This window comes from Pelecanus crispus, chromosome 7 (assembly GCF_030463565.1).
Source record: "Pelecanus crispus isolate bPelCri1 chromosome 7, bPelCri1.pri, whole genome shotgun sequence".
NCBI classification, from domain to species: domain Eukaryota; kingdom Metazoa; phylum Chordata; class Aves; order Pelecaniformes; family Pelecanidae; genus Pelecanus; species Pelecanus crispus.
The window spans coordinates 51,127,276-51,149,649 of NC_134649.1; the positions used below are offsets into that span (position 1 = coordinate 51,127,276).

The window sequence follows — 22,374 nt, forward strand, 5'->3', positions numbered from 1 at the left end:
CTCAGCTGAGGCGAGGTCAGGCCTGGAGCTGGCTCAGGTAAACGTCTCCAACTCAAACACCAAAAACTCAGTCCCCACTAGCTCCTGCTTTCCCTCTCGCTTGGATGCGGCTAAGCCAAAAGGCCCTCTGGCCGGCCACGGCGCGAGGCGCGTGTGAGCGATGCACGGCCGAACGGCAGGGACCGTACGCTCCGGTCAGCAACACGCCGCGGTGGAGATGGACAGAACGCAACCCCCGTCCGCTGACGGACGACCCCCGCTGCGGCCAAGCGCACCCGGGAAGCCACGGGGAGAAGCAGCTCGGCACCCGGCGCCTTTCCTGGCAGGCTACCATTGCACCGATCAATCGCTTCTCAATTATGCGCATCCTCGTACTCCAGATACCAGGGCCCAGCTTCTGTGCGGAGATTGTCTACATTTACATAATGAAAGCACAAAACACAAAACCTCCCAGTTCCTCTGTGTACCCGCAGCGTGTCACAACCGATTAATAAATTCTAGATGGGAGGAATTACAAGTGACATCTCTGGAAAAAATGTTACCCTAATTTACCATCAAAGAGCAATCTACAACGAAGCCGAACAGCTGAACCACAACTGCGGATGCCTTTAACCCTGCTGGAGCCGGTTCGTTCGCCCAACGCTCCGGTACGGTACAGCCTCCCCAGGAGGAGTGCTTCAAGCACTTTACTCATCGTACTCAAAACCAGACCGGATAAAATAATGAAAGATACCTCCTGTGAGCAATCTCGTACCAGCTGCGAGGCTGGACTGGATGTCTTAAAAAGCCTTTTACCAGGATGCTCATATTCCCACACACGTGCCCAAGGCTTCTCAACAAACGCTGCTGCAAAGTGGGAAGCGCAGCCCCAGATACCCTTCTGGGCACAGCATGCAATAGGTTAAGAAAAATAAATAACCTGAATATCCCCAAAAGTGCCAGCCTATCCCTATCCACATTAAGGGCAAATGATGACACAGAAAGAAAAATAAATAACCTGAATATCCCCAAAAGTGCCAGCCTATCCCTATCCACATTAAAGGCAAATGATGACACAGAATAAGCCTTTTCCGTGATTTAGCTGAGCATTCTTTCCAGGGACACACGAGTCCTGCTACAATTTAAACCTCAAGGGACAAATGCGAGCGAAATCGCAGATCCGCACGGCTCTGTTGCGAAGCCTCCTTTTGATTAACAGCAGGTGCTGGCTTTGGCGGGCTGCAGAGGGATTCGGTGCTACTTCACCTCTCCTGGCAGAAGACAGGGGAGGGAGGAACAAGGAACAACCATTTCTATAGAATATAAGCATTGTGTAAGTTAAAATTTAAATTCAAAAAAGAGGAGGGAGGGAGGGAGGGAGAGACAGAGGAAAAAGCAGACACAAAAAAATAATTCTGCTGAATGGATGAAATACTTTATCACCTTGTCCTGGCTGAGGACTGACTTAATACAAGAAAAACACTTCCAAACACTCTATGCCCTTGTCTGAATGTTGACTGGATTTGTCCTAGGTTCAAAATGAGATATACTGTTCACAGACCTGGGATAGTCTTAATACACATCACAAAACCAGGTTCAGAGTAAAATGCAAATGGGAGGGAGATTTTGAGACAGACTTAGAACTGAACTAACCGAAACATCCCAAATCTGTCCAATTTCTGGAGGTCAGGACAGGAAAAGGGATGATGTCCTGTATCGGATCAGCACATCCAAACTTGACCTCGCAGTTTAATTCCTAGGTCAGATCCTTAAACTAGAGGAAACTGGCCATAAAAATATCACATTAAATTTACTCTCCAGCTGGGCTAAGATAACCACTGACTTGAGAGCCCGTCTCCTGTTTGGAGAGGCAAGCATCCCAACGGGCTCACGCCACTCGCTAACTGCAGTTCTCCAGCTACCCCCGTTGAAAACAAATGATTAAAATTAAGAAAAATTAAGAGCCATAAAAGCAGGCGAAAGGTTCACCTAGCCGGGCGTGGTATCCCTGAGGGCGGCCAGTAGCAAATGCCCAGAAGAGAAGCGGGTGAAGAGTGATGCCACTGAGCACGTTCACGACGTGACGACTTGCAGGGCTGCGATTCCCGAGCCTGAAGCTGTGCCGGCAGCGGGGACAGGCAGCTGCCGATAGGGAACACCCCTGCACGATAGGGAACACCCCTTCACGACAGAGAACACCCCTGCATGGCAGGGAACACCCCGTCATGATAGGGAACACCCCTTCACGACAGGGAACACCCCTCACATCTGTCCGACTGCCTGAGGACTCAGGATACATCTGCCTTTCAAAAACATGGTATGAGGCCACAAACGTAGTTATTACCCGTAATATTGCAAATGTAATATAATATATGTAGTATTAATGATGTTAAAAAGCTTTTCCTTTTTACCTTCTCTTTCTGCCCGGCGCCTGCTGACCGCCCATGGCTTACGTTAGCCGGCACGATGAGGCCGTCACTCCTGCTCACCTCCTACAAACTGCCTGTGGCTTTTCATGCTCATACCACAATCCGCATTTCTCCTTCACTTTCAACTGAAGAGTTCTGGTCCACCTGACTGCAAGATTCCTGCAAGTCTTTGATGCTCATTTTTAATTTGGTTATCATTAATAATTCTGTATCATCAGCAGACTTTGTCATCTTACTATTCACCCTTTTCTCCAAATAATTTATTAGGAACTCCGCTGAAATTCTCCTTCCCTTTGTTCCCTGTCTTTCAACCAGTCATTAATCCAGAAAACAACCACTCCTCATCCTTCAACAGTTTCTTTTCTTTATGAACTTCAGCGAGGGACCTTTTCCAATGCTGCGAGACACTGAAGGTACTGTGCCAACTTACTCACACGATGACCGGCTCCTGGAAATCCCTCCACTAGATTTATGAGGCATGACTCTTCTCTCCAAGAAAGCCATGCTGACTCCTCTTTTGTATCTGCCTACATGCCTGTCATTCTGCTCTCTACTAAAGTTTCACCCAACAAGCCTGTCTTTAAAGTCAGATTGCTGATCTGTTCTCTGAAGCCCTCCAGGAGTCTTTAAAAAAAGTCATCATGTTTCCCACCTTTCACTTCTCTGGCATTGACGCCAGTTTAAGCATCAGGTCACACCTCACTGCTAGTCACTTGATAGTTTTAGATCTCAGTTTCTTTAAAATTCTTGGATAAATATTATCTGGAAAGACTTATAAGTGATAGTCCCTTGTACGGATTTGCTCTGCAACATCTAACGACAATTCAGTTGGATAAGGCTCCTCAGGTTGGTAACACCACCACCCCCCCAAGAAAATCCCCAGTCTAAGCTTTTCCATAACGAGTACCGAGCTAAAGCAGCCAGCCAGCCTTTGGCTGTTACCTCGTAGCCTTTCTGCACCTCGCCCATCTACCCCCTCCACACCCTGCAGCAGGTTTCCTCCTTGTGATCCTTGTCATTTTGGAGAAGTTTTTTGTTAGCTTTGTGTCTTTAGCAAGTTGTCTCTGAGGATTTTATTTGGCCTGCCTTACTATGGTTTTACATTTCTATTGTCCAGAGTTCAAACTCCTCTTCTAGTTTTCTCATTAAGATGTGATCTGTACTTAGAAAATCTTGTTACCTTTCCCTGCTTTTTAACAACGTTGGCTTTTTGGTACCTCTTTAGACTTTTGCGGGGGGACAGTTGTGTAGAAGTCCACAATAAGCTTCTTTTTCAGACTAAAATGCAAGGATGGACCCTCACTAAGCAGAACTCTCCATTGCTGCTTTGGTTACCTTTTTAAAGAGCCTGATGACATCCTCACTGATTTGCGACAGCCGGACGATGACATTGTTCATGAAGATGTCATTCAGGGTGGCGTGATCTCTGCTCTCTCGCCGGGTCTGCGTCAGAACCAGGTACCAGCAGTTCACAGGGGAAAGCAGGTGCTGATCTTTCCTAGGGAATTGTAAAAAAAAAAAAAAAAAAAAAAAAATCAAAAAGGTCTAGTGAACAAGTCAAAAAGGCATGCAGTTTTCAAATGAATGCTGCCAGCGTCTTAATTTGCCTTCCTCCACCACATACCTCTGCTAGAATCCATTGCACCCCCAGAGAAAAGCGTGTGAGCTCCTCTTGGCTGCCTCCCCTCCCCAGAAACTGCTGCAGCACCCGGCCAAGCACCCGACGGCCCCTCGGCACTCGGTGGAGGACACCCAGCCTCAGCATCTCCCGTGCATCCCTCGCCTCCCTCCCAGAGCCGCAGGTGTGCGGGGCAGCGGCGCAGCTCTGCGATGGAGCGACGGGCGCGCCACGGGCTCTCCCCCTGCTCAGAGCAAGGTCCTTTCGGCAGAGCCCGCGGGGTCATCGGTGCAGGCCCCGCTGCTGGTCCAGAGCTGCTGCCCGGACCAGGACAGCGGTGCGACCCAGGAGACGCCCCATGCTCAGACACGCAGCTGCCTGCCCACCGGCTACCGCAGCAGCACCTCCCCTTTGGTGCAGGAAAGGTGCTTAAATATCTCTGCCGACACAGAAGCTCCCAGTCTAAATATTATACATGAGGGTTTCAATCAAGCCAAGAATTCCCATGCTTTGCCCCAAGCTGCTCTCTCCCGCTGCTTCGTCCCTATTTAGCAGCTTCCCACAGCGGCCGGTGGCAGGACAGAGGCTTTCTGTGCAGGGGAGATGGATGCTCTGGTGCTAACCCTGGGCACAGCCCTGTGTTTCACCCAACACGCATATATATATAGAATCACAGAATCATAGAATCGTTTAGGTTGGAAAAGACCTTTAAGATCATCCAGTCCAACCATTAACCTACACTACCAAGTCCACACTAAACCAATCAAGGGTAGACCAGACTGAACCATGTCCCCAAGTGCCACCTCTGCCCGTTTGTTGAACACTTCCAGGGATGGGGACTCCCCCACCTCTCTGGGCAGCCTGTTCCAATTCTTGACCACCCTTTCCGTAACGAAATTTTTCCTAATTTCCAACCTAAAATACGGATCTTGGCACACAATCTGCCCTACACAGCTTGGTTTTTCTGCCCTATCTCAACTTGTTGGGGCACCCTGGGCGGTTTCTGGTCCACTGCTCCATGCCTGTGCTTTCAAAAGGTGTGGTCTGCCAAAGGCCAGTTAGCAATATTACAGTAACTCAGTGCAGATACTCCAGGCAACAGCTCTGAAGGACCTGAAAACGTGCAAGTCAGCTGGACACAAGGCAAGAGCTGGTCCCCTGCCCCAGCCGGGCTGGGAACCCATCTGTGGCCCTGCTCTGGTTTCCAGGAACCTCTTTGGGAGTTTCTTTCAGCCGTTCAAGCGCTTCCCCGCAGGGACGTCCAGCGGCACACGAGCACATGTACCAAATCAGACCCCCAACCAGACCCTTCCCAAACTGGGTGCTCTGGAAGATGGTACAGCAGAAGAGACATCCCTGGCAATCCCTTCAACACTCTGCAATGGAGATAGTTTTGGTTCTTTTTTCCTCTTTGCACTATTAATACAGCTGTCACTTCCATTTCAGAAAGAGCCCATTTGCTACGCAATCTGTTGTACTGCATTTAGTCCACTAAACAGGGCTGGAGAAAATGTTTTGCATCCAACATTAACACGAAGTGTCTGTGCACAACATGAATACATTCATGTATGCTGAATATTTACGATGGTCTTAATCCGACTCATGCTGCAGACAACAAAGAGATTGCCGTGGGCGGCAGCAGGCGTCGGGGCAGGTGACCTGAAGAGTCCCCGGGAGCCACGCAGCATCCTCAGAGCAAGCTCGTCCCCACCCGGCTCCGCTGGGCGAGACCCCGCCGAGGGGCATCCCGAGGCCCTGACTCGCCTGGAAGCCAGGGGTGGTCAGAAAAACTCTATTTTGAGGGAAATTTCAGCAAACATTTCACACTTGATTAGAGCTTAACTAATCTTGACATGTTCCACCTCAATGCCAAGAGAAACCTGCACTGCTCTCCACGTACTGCTTTTAGTACCGAATGCAAATTAATCAAAAGTGAATCAAAATTTCCAGAAATGATACAACCGAAACAAAACAATTCACATTGTCCAACTGAGACACTTTGAGGTAGATCCTCTAAATGAGGCAGCCACGTGATTTGTCCCAAAAGTTTCACCTACGCTGTTTTCTCTGGTCAAACCAACGCTTTCCTACAAGACGTGCCGGTTCCAGAGAAATGGCCCCTTTGGCGGAGACCTCCCCTGCCACCGCCCTGCCTGGGCAGGTCTCCCCACGTGCCGACAGCCCTGCCTGATGGACGTGTTCAAGCCCCAGAGGCTTCTCCCTCCCCAGCACCTAAAGGCACGTGCAAGCTGCCCGGGGAGCGCCCGCTGCTTCGCCCACATGGGAGCCAGGTCTGCTGCACACCCGGGCTCGGCAGCCTGCGGGCACCGACAGCGCCGGCGACGCGGCCGTGATGGAGACAGGGCTCAGACCCCCTGTGCTCAAACAAGGCTGTCCTTCCCAAGAAGTCCTGCAACCAGAAAGCTAGCTCACGCTTGCTACAGCAACACCGTGCAGCCAAAGCCTTCACACGCGTACTCCTCCTCATCCAACATGTTCGCGCCCGTGGTACCGGGGCTGGTGCAGCCCACCTCACCACTGAACCTGTGGAGAGGAAGGCACGGTGACTCCAGAAAATCTCTGCTTGTACGTAGAGACAAAACAACTGCATATAAAAGCATGACTGAGTCTGTCAACCCGGAATCACCAGGAACAGCCCAGCAGCAGCACCACGGCAATTACCGCTATGAGGGGCTGGGCCACAGCCTGCTGCACTTGGCTACGGGGGACAAAGGAAGAGCCGAAGATCATCAAATCGTTTAGGTTGGAAAAAACCTTTAAGATCATCCAGTCCAACCATTAACCTAACACTACCAAGTCCACACTAAACCAATTAAGGGTACAGTAATAATTAATTGCATGTTTCCTGGCTTGGTGGCTGGATTATTTTTTAATGAAGGCAAAACTGGGAATCACTAAGGTTGGAAAGGCCCTCTAAGATCATCAGTCCAACATCACCCCAACACCCCCATGCCCACTAAACCATGTCCCCAAGGGCCACCTCTGCCTGTTTTTTGAACACTTCCAGGGATGGGGACTCCACCACCTCTCTGGGCAGCCTCTTCCAATGCCTGACCACTCTTTCCGTGAAGAAATTTTTCCTAATATCCAGTCTAAACACCACATTTGTTAAGAGTGTCAAAAGCCTCATCAGAATAATGACATTCATGGGCAAGCTGGGGAAGCAGTGCAGATGAACCTAATAAAGGGGAGGTACAAAGCAGTCTGGAAGAAAAATCTATTAAAGGAGTCTCTCTCAACACAGAGTGAGGCAGTAAGGACACGGCAGCAGTGTGCACTGAAATCAAGCTGACCCTACTAACACTACCAATACCATCACAAACCACCAGGCACTTGTGCCCAGGTGCTTTATAAAGGTGGAGAATCGCTGTCACCTGTAGATACTGCACAACAGCATCCTTCCAATACTGTAAGCACAAAAAGCAGTGGCAGTGCCGTAACACTGCTCTCGGCTGATGGGAGAGGTGCACACACACAGAGGAGCTTTCCTGGGCTCCACCTCTGAACAAGAGCACCTTCCCGAGCCCATAGCGGCCGATTCCTTCCCCAGGACAGTTACCCCCGGCACCACACAATTGACAAGCAACAGTCAGGTGCAAAAAGAATGGACAGCATTTGAATGGCAATTCATTCTCAGCAGACTTTTGCATAGGACAACAGTAAAGCCTTGCTCACTAGAGAGACCGAGTAAACAGATTAAATGGGATTTAGTAATATGGAATAAACAGGATTTAGTAATGTAACAGCAGAAATCGCTGCGCTTACAGCTGAAGCAGGAAAAAAAAAAAATCACAAGTGGTTAGAGAAAGAAAAAGACTGTAAAGAGCCAGGGGCTGGCAAGGCCAAGTGCATCAGAGAGGCAAAACCCTCAATTTTCTGGGAAAGGAGCTAAACAGTGGCTGCAGACTTTGGCCATTGAATTGAATTACACTAGTTTCATCTTGAGCAAAGGGCATAATCCCAGCTGAGAGACTACTTCATGGACACCGCTGTCAGAAGAAGAGACAGAGACAAATGCTATGGCCAGGGGAGGCAGAGGAGGAGAACTTGAGCTGGTGTGCTGCACGGCAAGCAGCCAGGACGAGGACCTGCCTCCGTGCTGCGGGCGCTGCCGCACGGTCCCCGGGGCGCAGACCCTGCCGGCCAGGCTGCCTAGCGAGACCCCACGCCCCAAGAAACCGTCGTGGCAAGGAAGACAACGAGCAGCACGGAGGAAAACCCTGACAGCCACCAACACACACGTGCGAACACCGAGCATCATCCCGTGGAGCCCAGCCTGACGCCTCCGACCGGGCACGCTCGAGCGCACCCGGAGAGCGGGGAGCAGCTCCTCCAACAGCGCTGGACAGCGGCGTTCACAGGGGCCTTGAAGCCATGGCCACCAACCAGCCAGCGCAACGGCGCAAGCTCCATATCCTCACCACAAAACACAGTCGCCTCCAGACTTAAATTCTGCCTCGAGTATCTTTCGGGGTTTTTTTCTTCTTTTTTTTTTTGGATCTTTCTTGTTTTAGCCAAGCTTGAGAGTGTGGTTAAACTGAAAAGAGCTGTTGAAAACTTGCACATATTCACACATTCATGGGTTTTACAATTTTCATCATCAGTTTGAGTTTCACACAATTCCGGCATCCAGTTCATACTTCCTATTTCAAAGCTTTGTTTCAAAACATTTCCACTACGGATGTGCCTAGCTTCAACACTGTACAGGTCTGTACAGAGACAACATGCATACTTCCTTTTAAAAAACTGCAATAAATTGGATTTCCAGAAACTGCTTCCCAGTTTGAGCCTGTAAGCAGATCCGTGTGTGACGTGAAGCGCTCTGACATCTAAGGATTGGACTACATACAGAAACCAGGGTTTATGAAATGGGCCTGCCATTATTTGGATTCAAGCCTCTTTTAAAAAAAAAAAAAAAAATCAAGGGGCTTGACTCCTTCCTAGTCCCTGATTCATATTTTTATTGTACTGCTCAAAGTAGCGCATTGTAAGTCTAATTCGGGCAGCACAGGCCAGTAATGCTGTGGTGAACGTCTTGGAAAAAGACATCTCTAGTTCCTTTTGTGAACCCTGCACAGAGATAAGGCAGACAAGGTCACCACTGATGCTATTTAGCTTACTCCACTTTCGGACTGTGCAGCTACAAACACCTGGTGTTCGAGGCAGTCTCTGGCCCATCATTTTGCACCATTCTGACCCTGGAAACGCCTGCTTACTTGAACTGGTGCTCTCTGGAGCTGCGTATCTTGGAGGAGAATCGTTCAGCCAGTTTCTCCAGGCTCCTGGAGTACTCCAGCTCGATCTCAGCCTTCCTGCGGAAGAACTCCTGCAGGTCCTGCAGCAGTTGCAGGCGCGACTCCGACTGCTGCTCCAGACATTTGAACTGCTCGACCAGCTGAGTTCGGATTTCTGCATGCACACAAGAGAGGAGAAGAAGAAAATACAACGTCAGCAACAAACAGTGGCCAGGAGGGCTCTCCTTCCTTGTCTCGGAGCAAATCGCAGAGGCACTGCTAGAGCAGGCTCCCTCACGAGCCTCAGGTTTAATTCAGGCTTGCTAAAGCCAACAGATTTTTTTTTTTTCCCCTTCCAAGCGAGAGCTGAAGAATTCCATTCACCAGTCTCACGTTAAAACCTTGGTCTTTGTCAAAATAAACAACTGCATAAGTACACAGAGACCAACCCTGAGAGCTTTTCAATTGCCTTTTTGAAACTGGAAAATGATACTTCAATTTATCTAGTGCTACCTGAAATCCTGTATTCTTTGTATATAAACTAACACAGTATTTGTCGGTAAATGATCATTTGGATACCGACATAACGGCTGGCAAGGGCCGGAAGGAAGCTGGCACCGTAACACGTCCTCCTCTCACCCACGGCCCCGCAGCGCTGCCGGGTTAACCAGCAAATCACACTCGTCTTTGGCTCAAAGGCTTAGAAAGTTTTTCAGACCCTCCAAACTCCAGCTCATAAAACACCACAGACTTTATCTTTCCAGGTTTTTTTGCTTTCTCATAAGGACCTTCGGACACCATGGCAGACACGCTGCAACCCCCTGCAGCCGCTACCGACGAGGGGCCCTGCAGCGCCCAAGGGTGCCCGCGCCCAGGAGGGAGAGGGGACGGGAGGCCGGGCAGCCCGCACCTCTGCCGCAGCATCGCCAGCGCGCCCGCCGCGCCCTGCGGCCAACCAGCGTCCCGCGAGCAGCGGGCAGACCCGCTCTGCAGTGCTGACCCGCACCCAGCACTGCCCATAACGATACCCTCAGGCACGCTGAACCCTGCTCAGCGCATCCAGATTATCGGGAGACTGTTCCAATTCTCCTCTGTATGTCTTAGAGCTGTATTTTTAACCTCGATCAGTCCCCTTTGGAGGACGCTTCTCTCCCATGGTAAAAGACCAACCGCACATTTTCCAGCTCCCCGTTCTCACGTAACACAGCCGAGGACGCGAAGCCCTGACACGGGGATTATCTTGGAAGGCAGGCAAGCACCGGAGCAGGGAACGCTGCTCAGGCAGCGCAGTCAGACCCTTCGCCCTCTCTGCAAGAGGAGCAGTGCGGCACCCGCAGCATGCGGCGTGACAGAAATGCACCTTCCAAACCGCTTCCCAAACACGGGGAAGGTTTTTAGCAGCTCTCCGAAGCGCTGCGCAGCGAGGAAGCCTGCGCAGGGAGTGGCTCTCTCTTGCAGGAGCTGCAGCTGAGCTCTGCCCAGCGGGACGGAGAACCCCACGGGGAGGGGGCATGCAGAGCTGGAAACGGGAGGAAACAACGAGACTAGATGGTAGGGAAAAAAAAAATATTCAGAGGGAGAACAACGGGGCTGAGCAGGCTTCCCGAGGGGCAGCCGCGCAGTGGAGGCATCAGAGAAGCCAGAATCACAGAGGTGGGCTGACGAAACGCGTCCGTGCGATGACTGCCTGCTCCCAGACCCCGCGGGGAGAGGGGAGAGCACCCCCAGGCCCTCCCCGCCACTGCGCACCCCTCCCGCCCAAGGCAGACAGACAGACACCTTGTCTGCGAGCGGGCCCCTCCAGCAGCGTATTGCTGCGTGTGCTCGCCGTGAGAAACTGAGCTTTACCACCCCCCCATAAAAATGGTGCACAGAAACGCATCTGTTGACTAGACGAGGCACTTGCGCCATTTTAGTACATCCACAGAAATAGCCTTTTTAGTGCTGCGAACATTTTTATAAACAACCCATAATAAACGTATTCTTTACCTTTCCCTAAGGTTTGTGATTAAGTACGTTTTTCTCACTTTGGTCACCTGCAGTTGATGGTCCCCAACAGGCTATACTTGCAAAGCGCACCGAGCAAAAAAGCCAGCGGAGCAGCTCAGCAGCGGAACGCAGCATCACAGCTGCCCGCCTCGCCGTGTGCGCAGCGCCGGGGCTCGGCGGGGCCAGCGCGGCACGGGGCAGCACGCAAAGACACCTCGGAGAGCCCCGTCCCACCCCGTCCCCTCCCTGGCTCCCGCAGATGGGCGCACCCACTGCCGGCCCAACGCCAGCACTACCGGCACCGCCACCGACTCAACTCCCTCCCTCCTCTATCAACACCAACGTTCCCTTTCCAAATTGGTGCCTACCTCCCCTCCGGCTCTGCAGCCCGCCATGGGGTGAAGCCCCATCTCCCTCAGCCTCCTCGCGGTCTTGCAGAGCCGTGCAGCGCGGAGGGCGAAGCCCGCGCTCCGCCAAGGCAGCCTCGGGCCGGCCAGCCGCTCCCGCGGCACCCAGACACCGCGCCACACCTCGCTGCTCGGCGGGACGTTTCTTTTTTAACGTGACTGGACCAGACCCACGCCTGATCTAGGCCGACAGGCTTCAAACATCAAGTTTGACTAATTTATAAACTTCTGGCCCTTTTTGGGAGGCGAGGGTAGGGGGGCAGCAGCGGACGCAAGAGCGAGAGGGGAAAGGACGTGATTTTGGTGGCAGCAAAGCTTACCATTTCAACTAGCACCACACCGCAGCTCAGACAGCGCCCAGGCCCCCGGTCACAGCTTTCCCTCCGCGCCCTTACGAGCTTACAATGCTTTAACGGTTAGCTCCCAAGCTCCGTGCATCACCAAACAAGATGAAGCACACGCACACCACCACGTACGCACACAGACGCAGGAGAAACGCAAACTGTGGCCACTGGAGAAGCTGTGCGTCAGGGCTCGCTGAAATGGGCGGCCCCGAGTTTCCTTTCCCCAGCGCATCTCAGGCTCCGTTGCCAGCCAAGAGGCCCACGGACACGACAGGAGGAAGACAGACGACAGGTATTTGCGGCGCTCGTTTAGTTCAAGGGCTTCGCCGTGCAGCGCACAGATTTCGCCGTGCCGCAGGACAGCGGGGTCCTGGCAAACCCACGCCGGCCCGGCAGGCAGAGGAGGACGCAGCTCCCAGGGGACCCCTCCGGCTGCCGGCGCTCAGAGCAGGAACCCTGGGCACTGCCAGCCCCGCCGGACCGCGGGCACCTCCTGCGAGAGCTGCAGAGCCCTCCCGCACTGCGAGGGGGTGCTCGGCCGCCTGCAAGGATCACCGGGAGGGCACTGCAAATGCGAGCTCTTGGGTGACTTTCTGCCTGGATTTTCTGCAACAACAGGAGCTGTACTTTCTTAAACTTCTGGTGCAAGGCTGCAGCACGCTGAACTGTCTCTACGTGACAGGAAGACTCAGCCTGTACTAAGAAGGAAGTCCTAAAACTGGTAAAGATCTTTAGCGAGAGGGCTAGACCTCATCCTTGGTTCCTTCTGCAAATTCAGCATGGCAAGGTAACAAACGGTAACTTACCCACAAGAGCCACAGCAAACTAAAAATACCTGTACTGCCTGAGCACATGCACATGAAATCGCCGTGTCGTAACTGGGAAGCTCTTGGTTCAGGAATTGACCTGAACCAAGACAATACAGCGGTGTCATTCTAATGCATGAAATAATCTTGAGTATGCATATATATATATATGTATGTTAAAAAAATATAGATATATACATGCAGGGCAGGCTAGCCCTACCTGTCCCCTGCCAGCATCAGGCTGTCCCACAGCTTCACAGCTACAGCGTGGTCCTATCCAGACAATCATTACTCCATACTGGATGCTGAATTGATAAATTATTAAGTAATGATCGTGCAAAGCACTGACTGAAATCACAAGAGATTTACAGACAATTTCAAGCTCTTTAAATTTGTGAGGATACCACGTGGAGGCGATTAAAATTGCCATTATAAGAATCTGAAATTTTTCAACATTTCTTCGTAGAACAACTCTCACGTGAGACTGAGCCACTCGCAGCCCGGCAGGTGAACTTGGAGAGCTGCAGGAACAAGGACACCTGCAGCAATCTCATTACTGGGTAATTTAACAACAGCAGTAATGGGACTGGAGGCTGCAGGCTGCGTGAAGGTCACCTAACAAAAGCTCCCTGGAAATAACGCATGCTGAAAACTCCAAAGTTAATCAGACACCTTACGTGGGATCCTCCGTGGGCACTGCTTTTGCAGCACTTCCTTTACGCTCTCGATGCTTTATGAGAGGATAGCACAGTTGTTCACAAAAACACATCTGAGGCTCGTACAGAGCCTTGGCGAGGGACTCGACACACCGCACTTGGCCCCTAGCAAAGCTGGTTTCCATTCCTGAAGTCCGCCTGGCTAGCCGTGTAACCATCCCTGCGGCAGCCAAAGCTCTCTAGCTCATTTCTGACCTACGTTCACCCCATCCGCAGACAGGAGGGTGCTGGGCGCAGGAGCAGGAGGGCTGAGGCCCCGGGCAGAGGAGGAGGAGGAGGAGGAGGGTGACGCGCAGCAGGGATGCTCGGCACAACTGCTGCCTCCAGCCAGCCACTGCCGCACCCCCGGGGCTCCCCTGTGCCTCGGGGCATCTGCTGCACACAAACATCAGCCCTCGTTCACAGCTGAGCTGCAGAACACCCTGAAATGAAAGACAACTGCACTATATAAGCAATGCTAGAAATACCCTCTTTAAAAATAAATGGCTGCCAAAAGAATGGTGAAAAAAGGAATTAAATTCTCATTGCAAACGAGGTCTCAAAATGACTGGTGCCGGACCGTCTTGGTCTTTAGTCTTGCGTCAAAACAAGCAGTATCCGGCCCCTGCGGTATCCAGCACCATGCCAAGACACAGAGCTGCACACCTCTCAAACAACGCTGCTTCTCCATCCCCTCCTTCACGTTTGCACTCATACGCAGAACATAGATTTGCTCCCGTTGCAATGGCACTTCCTCTGGGGGGGAGGAAGGATGCTTTAATGCCACACAGCAATATTTACCCTGGTTTTGCTACAGAGATGCACGGGAATGACTGGAGAAGCTGAGTGAGCTTCCAGAAAGCAGTACTGGGTCATCACACCCAAAAGCTGGTCCAGTCCTTGGTAGCTGGGACTCCAGCATTTGCCAAAAAGTAGTCCAGGCACACGTACGCAGCACTGCAGCTTTGATTTCATCAGGAAGACTGCTCTCCAGGGGCTCTGTGTGGTGCAAGAGCTGCGATGCCTTATGGGATCAACAGGAGACAACCACCTACGCAGTCACGGCTTCCGACAGCTCCCTTGCTTTCCACCCGAGCAGAGCCGGGACGCGAGACGGCAGGCTGGTGCTGTCATCCGCTGAGCTCGCCAGAACGGCTTCCCGGGCTTCGGCAAGCCTGCTACCTTACAGCGCTGCTTCACACGCACCGCCTTGGGAAGCTGTGTCCCCGTCACGCAGCTTCTGCGGGGAGCGACAGCATTCGCTGGAGCCGAGGGCAGCAAGGAGTAACCGCCTTTGAATTAAGCCTCCTAAAAACCCACTGCTACATTCCTACAGGATACAAAGGTACCAGTTTCATAACAGAACATTTTTAAAACCTTCACATTCCCTTGCCGACAAGAGTTTCCTTCCCACGCAAGGTCAGTGGAAATTTCATTGCATCCCATATGGATTTTACATTCCCACTCCTGCTGGTGCCAACACAGGACTTGCTTTACAGCGCTCTGCTTTCCTGAGCAAGTTTGATATAGATTAAAAAAAAACCCTCACAGATTTGATCTCTAGTTCTCTTTTCATAGTGGATTACAGCCCGAGGTGGTCTCCAGAACAGCTCTTAACAACCCTGACAATGCACAGAAATACAAGGAATATCAATAACGCTTCTCCAATCTTTTCAATTCCCTACCTCTTCCTGTTTTTTCCCAGATCTGAGCTACTGCTACTCATTGATCTTTGTATCCGGCACAAAGATTTCTCCTTGACTCTTATAGGGGTCATTCAAGGCAGTTCAGACAACAGCAACAAACGCAGAGACTCGGCAAGGCTCCCACAGCCTCCACCAGCCCCTGCTCCAAGCAGCAGGAATTTGCAGTTCGTGCCCGTCGGACCCGCAGCCAGCAGCCCCCACCGCGAGCTCGGTGAGGCCACGGCCTCCTGCGCGCTCGCCGCGCGCTCCCGAGCCCAGCGCCGGCCCCAGCCAGACGGGCAGGATCCAGCTCCCTGTCCCGCATCGTCCCGCACGGGCTCACCCCAGAGTCCTGGTACCCAGGAGGACCGGCACGCCGGGCCCACCGGAGCGTGAGGACGCTCTTGGGCATCCAGGCACCGGAAAGGCGCATTTTGTCTTTCGTCAACAGAATGTCTTTGTTTCCCCTGCTCCCGTAACGCGCTGCTTTGACACTTTCACGTTTCCTCGCAGGAGTTCAGGCAGGGCAGCACCATCTGAGCGCGCAGAGGCAACGGGCGGTCTCTCCAGACGCGGGGAGCCCGCTAGCCGTGACCCTAAAGCCACTCGGCTACGAGCAGTCACACAAACAAATGGAGATGGTCACTGACCCCAGGAGCTGCTGCTGCATGTTAAATGGAAAAGGTTTGCGGTAGAAAACAAAATTAAGGGCTGCTGGCATCATTAATGCAAAGACAGAAGCAGTAACAGGGAAAACGACATTCTTCGGTGCTCTGGAGGTCTCCGTGAGTCAGCCGCTCACAGCCACAGCCCCCCACAGCGCCCGCATTCTCGCTCCCCCGCTTCCATAGTTACTTTGCTGCTGCATTTGAGAGGCACCCTCCTTTCAATTAAAATGAACTTGCTCTTAAGTAGCCTTTTCACATAATCATGAAAAAATACAGGCAGGCAGAAAAGCCTTTTTCCGCCCTTCATGCCTGCTGCCTAGGGAACGGGCAGGAGCACTTGGCGGATATCCATTCTCTCCCGCCTGCGCAGCGGAGCTGGAGACCGGCCCCACCGAGGGAGCAGCCACCATTTGCCGTCTGATCCCGACACCCTCCATCCTGCCCCTCTCCCCCGGCCTGCTCACGCACCGCAGACAGAGGGAGCGGGTCCCCAGCGAGCCCGAACCCAGCAGGCTCTGCCAACACCCAGGGCGCCACCTTCATGGTGCCAGCTGAGAACCCAGACCGAAACCCGCCCCGTCTCTACCAGCACTGTTTGCAAGCCATTTTCTGGCCAGCAGCATCAGCATGGGCTGCATCAGTCCTGCCCGTCACGGGGGGATTAACAGGCCTTTAATTATAACCTTCAACTGAGTGCCAATTATCTTTTCCATGTTAGACAAATATCTCTTCAGTGCCTGACCCCAAAACCTTAAACTTTGGAAGACAGAGCTAGAAAGCAGGGACATTCATGGGAAGAGATGACTAATTGTGTTTCTGTAATTGGAGGGAAGGGAGTCATTGCCAGACACTCGACTGACATGCCTCAGAGAGAACTGGCTTTTAGAAACGACTGGAGTGAGACGAGCCCCAAGCACAGGCGACTGGGAACAGAAAAGTTCGTGTTTTCTTGGGCTACAGCGAAGTCTACAAAGAAAGAGCTCAAGTGTTAAAAACCTGACGGTGCCCACCACCACTCAAGGGCGAGCCCCTTGGCTCCCGCTCCCCGGCAGCAGGCGTGCTGCCAGCTGAAGGTTCCAGGCAGGGCTGCCCGTACCCCCGGTGCTCCCCGCCGGCTGTGCCGAGGAGCGACGCCAACAGCCGCGTCCTGCGGCCGCTGCCCACGGCGGAGGGGTGCGTAGCACCCACCGCCCACGGCGGACCAGAGGGACCCTCATCCAACACCTCCTATACAGAAACCGGCACCCCGAGCACCGCCGCAGCCGGGAACGATCCCAGGTCTGCCCGCTGTCCCGGGGGAGCTGGCCACAGCCCTGCGCTGCTACCTGGCCAAACAGCCACTCTGTCGCTCAAATAATTGGAAATGAGAAACCCCCAGCTGAGCGTTTTGTCCCGGCTGATCCGAGCCAGGCATCACAGGCTGGCGCAGCATCGCTGCAGGGCACCCGGCGAAGGGTGGTTTGCTTTGGCCATCAGAGCGAAGCAGGGAGCAGCTGGAAATGGCAACCCAGGCCCAGGTTTGGACTGCAAGTCATTTGCACTCCCCTTCCCCAAAGCTTTGGAATGAGATGTTATAACCTAATGAAACGCTATCTGTGGTCGGCCTGGCCTCTCCAGCTTCACGCTTCCGCACAACTAAGAAGTTGCGGCGATAGGGGAACTGCTTCTGCACACAGTTGGGGAAACACGTGCAGGAGACACTTACATGATGGCAGGTTGGTAACTCCTGGAATTCACATAATGGTAGCAGGTCCTTATTTACAGTGAACAAAATTACTTTGGCAAACTAAAAGGAAATGGGATGCCTCAGAGAGCATCAGTAAGAAGTTACTCTGTGAAAGCTAAAGGCTTCTCAAAGAAATGACCCATACTGGGCTCAGACCCTTTCGTGGTTCAACCAGGACACGCTTTTTTTTAATATCCCATATTCAGAGCTTTCCTTGCCAGATTAAAAATAAGCTCCTTGCCATGAAGAGCAAACCTCACCAGGAAAACTCTCCAACTCTGCCTTCTACCCAGCACCATCAGGATGTGAACAGAAATGCGGCAGGTCCACAGGAAAAAAACAGCCACCTCACAATTTGTGTTTCTGAGCTTGGAATTTATAGGAACTTTTAGTAGAAATCAATAAACAAAACCTACCAAACTACTTTAGGAAGAGCTGAAAGCATTTCCCAAAAAGCAGAAAGCAAAACATGAAATAAAATTGTGTAGCTGGTCACGTTTCCGACAGTTGTTTGTCTGAAACGCTCCCATGATTTAATTCACAATATGTGAAATCACAAAATGGTGCCAAAGGAGAACAACAGAGTGAGCCGTTCTACAAACAAGGGTGCTAAAAAGCTCCTCGAGTCTCCTTGAACTCTGCTGGACAACTGGCTATCAAGACTCGCTGCTTTTTTCCTCCCAGTTTGCTTGGTTCTGTTCGTAAGAAAGGACTTTCCACTGCAAGCAGTCCTATTATTTAAAACACAGAATCAGAGGTAGAAAATGCAAGAAATACTATTTCCTCAGCTCTTCTGAAACACAGCGGCAGGGATATTAGAGAAAACAAAATTCCTTGGCAAACCAAGGAGAGCAACAACGCTCAAGACAGGCTGTGGGACTGCTAATCCAGCCGAGAGAAGGAACATCTGTAACCAGAAGATCTGGGGATTTGGCTTTTGTAAATATTTTTCAAATCAATTAGCCCATATCACAGCCGATGACTGCTTGTTATTCTTAGGCCACGCATGTAACCACGTGAGATGTCAGCAGCAATCAGATTTCCCAAGGAGACACACTCCAGCCTCCCCGGGGCGGCGGGCGGGATGACAACCACCGCAGCCTCCAGCACCACGCTTACCGTGGCCCGACGCCGGGCAGCGCGGCTCTGCAGAGCCCCGCGACCGGTCCCACCGCCAATCCAGACTGCCGAGATCCCAAATACGGCACCAGGCCTTCATCAAAGACCCCCAAGAACGCTCGCAACCCTCTGAAAGCTGGAGAAAGGCTTCCGCGTGCGACAGAAAGTCCGTAGAAGGAAAGCAAGCGTGACCACCATGGCCAGCCCGACGACACAGAGCACTGTGCGCAGGCTGACGTGCTTGAGCAGGGATAAACCCGCTGCAAACAGCTTCCCACCACCAACAGCCAAGTGGTACGTGAGTGTTAGAGACAGCACAGAGCTGAGAAAAACGTTTTACATCCAGCCTTTGGCAGGTTTGTAAACGAATGGCAACATTAAAAAAAAGAAAGGGGAAAAAAAACCCCAGAAAACCAAAAAAAAACCACCACCACCCAACAACCCACCCAAAAACTTGACAGAGCTATTCAAAAGCCAGCTCAGGAAAACAACAGCTCGGAGTGTACACAATTGCTGTCTATGGGGGAGCAGACCCAAGAAAAGAGCAATTTAAAACTGAAGAAAGAGTATTAGCATAAGATAAATAGACCTAAAATCACCATGAAGAGAATTAGGTGAGAAATTGGAAAAATCAGTAAGATTCTGGGTCAGCCAGCTGGAGGCATGGGAGACGATGTAGCTACTCTGGCAGTGGCAGTCGATAACGCCGTGAAGATGGTGACACGGTGCTGCTTATGGCCACCGGCTGGGTGGGATGTCTGGGCAGCCGGTCCCTGACGGCCCTACGAGCCCACGGCTGGGCAGGGGCCTCGGAGGCGGCGTGTTTTGAACAGTACGGTCACTACAACCCAACCGCAACGCTCAGCCTGGAGGAAATTCTGTGTGTGTGGTTTGCAGCACAACAGTGTGCTTCTGCAGCAAAGAGCTGCACGGAGGAAGCAATCCTTATCCTTTCCACACAGGTTTTGTAATGTTAGGCACTGTTCCTCCTCCGATACAAGATTTACAGTCGCTGGGATGGCGTTTTCTATCAGGCATCAGCCTCCGCAGTGTCAGCACATGAAGGCAGCGCTCGGTGTCAGCGGAGAAGTCTGTTGCACAAAGCGCCAGAAAGATCTCCAGGGAAAAGTATTTTTTGGCTTAATATAAGACTCGTCTCCAAAACGGCCCGATCACCACCAGCCCCGGACACCCGCAGCTCTCTGCGCCAGCGGGAGACGGCAGCGCCGTGCCCAGTGCCGCGTGCCCACCGGCTGCGGCCGAGCCCTGATCCCCACCGCGCAAGGGAGCTGCAGCAGAACGACGAGCACCCAGGCTTACAGCATGCAGCACAGCACCAGCAGCGCCTCACGCGGGGTCCCAAGACGAGCAGATTCTCAGGAGCACTTTTGTTGAACTTCTGGAAACGCGGACCATCAGAAATGCTGGAGTTCATATGATCACCACCACAGCAAGACCAACCCTCATACCTTGAGGGAGCTTTGCATTTGGGTCGGAAACTGACACTCGTACTCACCGGCGTGCCAGTGAAAGAGTAACGTGAAGGCAAATCCCCAAACCTTTTCAAGACTTCAGAAAAGCGTTGTTTGGGTTGATGTTGACATCGTGGCCAGTAGATCGGGGTAAGTCTCATTTTTTCCTCTCCTAGGCTGTTCACCTCATCCATTCTCCAGTGGGGACAATACTGGCAGCCAAGCAGAGAGCCCGAGAATGATTATGCGCATCCAAATAGCATACCTCTGACAACACAGATGATGCAGTGCTTTACGAAGAACAAAATTATTTGGGACAAACTGTGGCCAATTCGAGCACTCATATTAGAAGTAACACGCTTATGTGGAGAGGTCAAGACAAAGACAGCACACTCAGCTCCAGTTCATTATTAACACACCACTACTGCAACCGGTCCCACCCTCAGCTTGCTGGAGGATATTTTCCATATGGTCTCATTTTGTAAATATAACAAAATCTAGACGAATGCCACTAGTTCAATGCAACTTTTACCAGTAGTATTCCTTATTATTATTATTATTCACTTATTCCTCGTGTCCTCATACAGTTCACATATTCTCCTGGGTGGGAGAATCTCTGAATTTCAGGCATTTAGAAATAACCACGTTGAAACCCTGCTGCCAGCTGAGACGGTGGCAAAACTCCCACCAGCTTCAGTGGAGCTAGGATTTCACCCTTTGGCAGTACACAAAGTGAGACAATCTTGTTCTCTGGGAGTTATTTTGCAAGTCTCCCCCTCTTCCAATAACCCCTGGCTCCAATACTTACCCCAAAAGCTGATAAGGGCCAAGAATCCTTAACTGGCATCAACCACAGTGAAAATCAACACCAGCAGAAGCACAGTGCTGGTTAGTGGTGTACTGCTACTCTAGAAATTACTTTCTTATAAACAGTAAAACATCTGAAACAAAATACAAAATAAGTTTGAGCAAAGCAACTGCAAACTAAGCGACAGAAGGTGCAATGGTTCACAGCTACGTTTAGTTTGTCCCACTGTAGATCAAAGCATCACGAGATAAACAGTGCCACTTTCTGCTGCCGTACCTTCAACGCGACACTCGCAGCCCAACACCACGGCTTTACAACAGCTTGCACGCTTACTCCAGTAGCAAAAATCCAGTTGGGTCCCAGCAGAGCCTGCTGCTGCGGGGAGACTGCGTGCGGGACGCAGGACCAGCCCCCGGGCCTCTTGCAAAGTCCACATACGGGCAATGCATGACAAGTTTAGGATGGGCTTATTAAATAAACCCACTTCTATGCGTGCAAAAACTGGTGAAAAACAGGCGGTAGAAAAACACAGATAGTTAGGACTCGTGCAGGTGCGTAGCCTGAATGGAAACGCAAAAGACCGCAGGAGCCAGGCGTGCGCCAGCGAGCGGGAAAGCCCGAAGCCGCGGGGCCGCAGCGATGTGGGCTCGCAGAGCCCTGCGGCCGGCAGCCCGCCAGCCCCGCACGCCCCGGCCCCACCAGCCGCGGCCCACGGCCGAGCCCCCGGCAAGCGTCCTCGCCAGCCGGGAGGGCGAGCGCGCTCCTCCGCAGGGAGGGGGCGGCTTTGGCATGCTGCCCCTGCCCCAGGGTCCCGTCGGGCCAGGGCCGGGCTCCGGCTGCTCAGACAGGGACAGACAAAAGCGGGGGTTTCTCTAGCAACGGGAGGGGATGAAAGCTTTCGGAGACCTCCTCCTCCTCCTCCTCCTCCTCACCCGGCAGTACCGTGTGCCCCCACGGGCCGGGCACAGCCGGGAGAGCAGGACCAAGCCCCGCTGCCTCCAGCCGGGGCTTTGGGTGCAGCCCACCCACCAGCCCTGGCTGGGCCGAGAGCTGCTGCTCTGGGGCTGCTGAATTATCTGTCCAGGAGAACAGTGTCGTCGGCTGGTCTTCCAAACGGGCCGCCTAGGACAGCCATTCCTCTAGCATATGTTTCGCCCCACTGATTTGTGACAAGTGAGAAAATATGCTTGGCAACAAAAACCATTATTTTCCTCACAACTGGGATTAGACCCAATAGTTTATTGCAAATATAGCATGGCAAGTTGGACTCAGAGGAGAATCCAATTCTACAAATACGGAATACATGAAGAAGGCCATTTGACTCCCAATCTCTTTTATTTCCCCCTTCAGACTATTCATGTGCTGCCTTCACTA

General features: G+C 52.2%; 1 protein-coding gene across 3 annotated transcripts in view; it reads right to left on the bottom strand.

The window, feature by feature from the left end:
* Positions 1–22,374, bottom strand: part of SRGAP3 (SLIT-ROBO Rho GTPase activating protein 3) — a 131,710-nt gene that overhangs the window by 56,923 nt on the left and 52,413 nt on the right. For 2 of the 3 annotated variants that reach the window (XM_075714641.1, XM_075714640.1), the window contains exons 2-3: positions 9,264–9,456; positions 3,744–3,906 (exon numbers count right to left, since the gene is read on the bottom strand). In XM_075714641.1, the coding sequence (XP_075570756.1) occupies positions 3,744–3,906; positions 9,264–9,456 (356 nt within the window). Of the gene's footprint in view, positions 1–3,743; positions 3,907–9,263; positions 9,457–22,374 lie in introns of those variants that run through there. The other variant, XM_075714642.1, reaches the window with a different exon arrangement.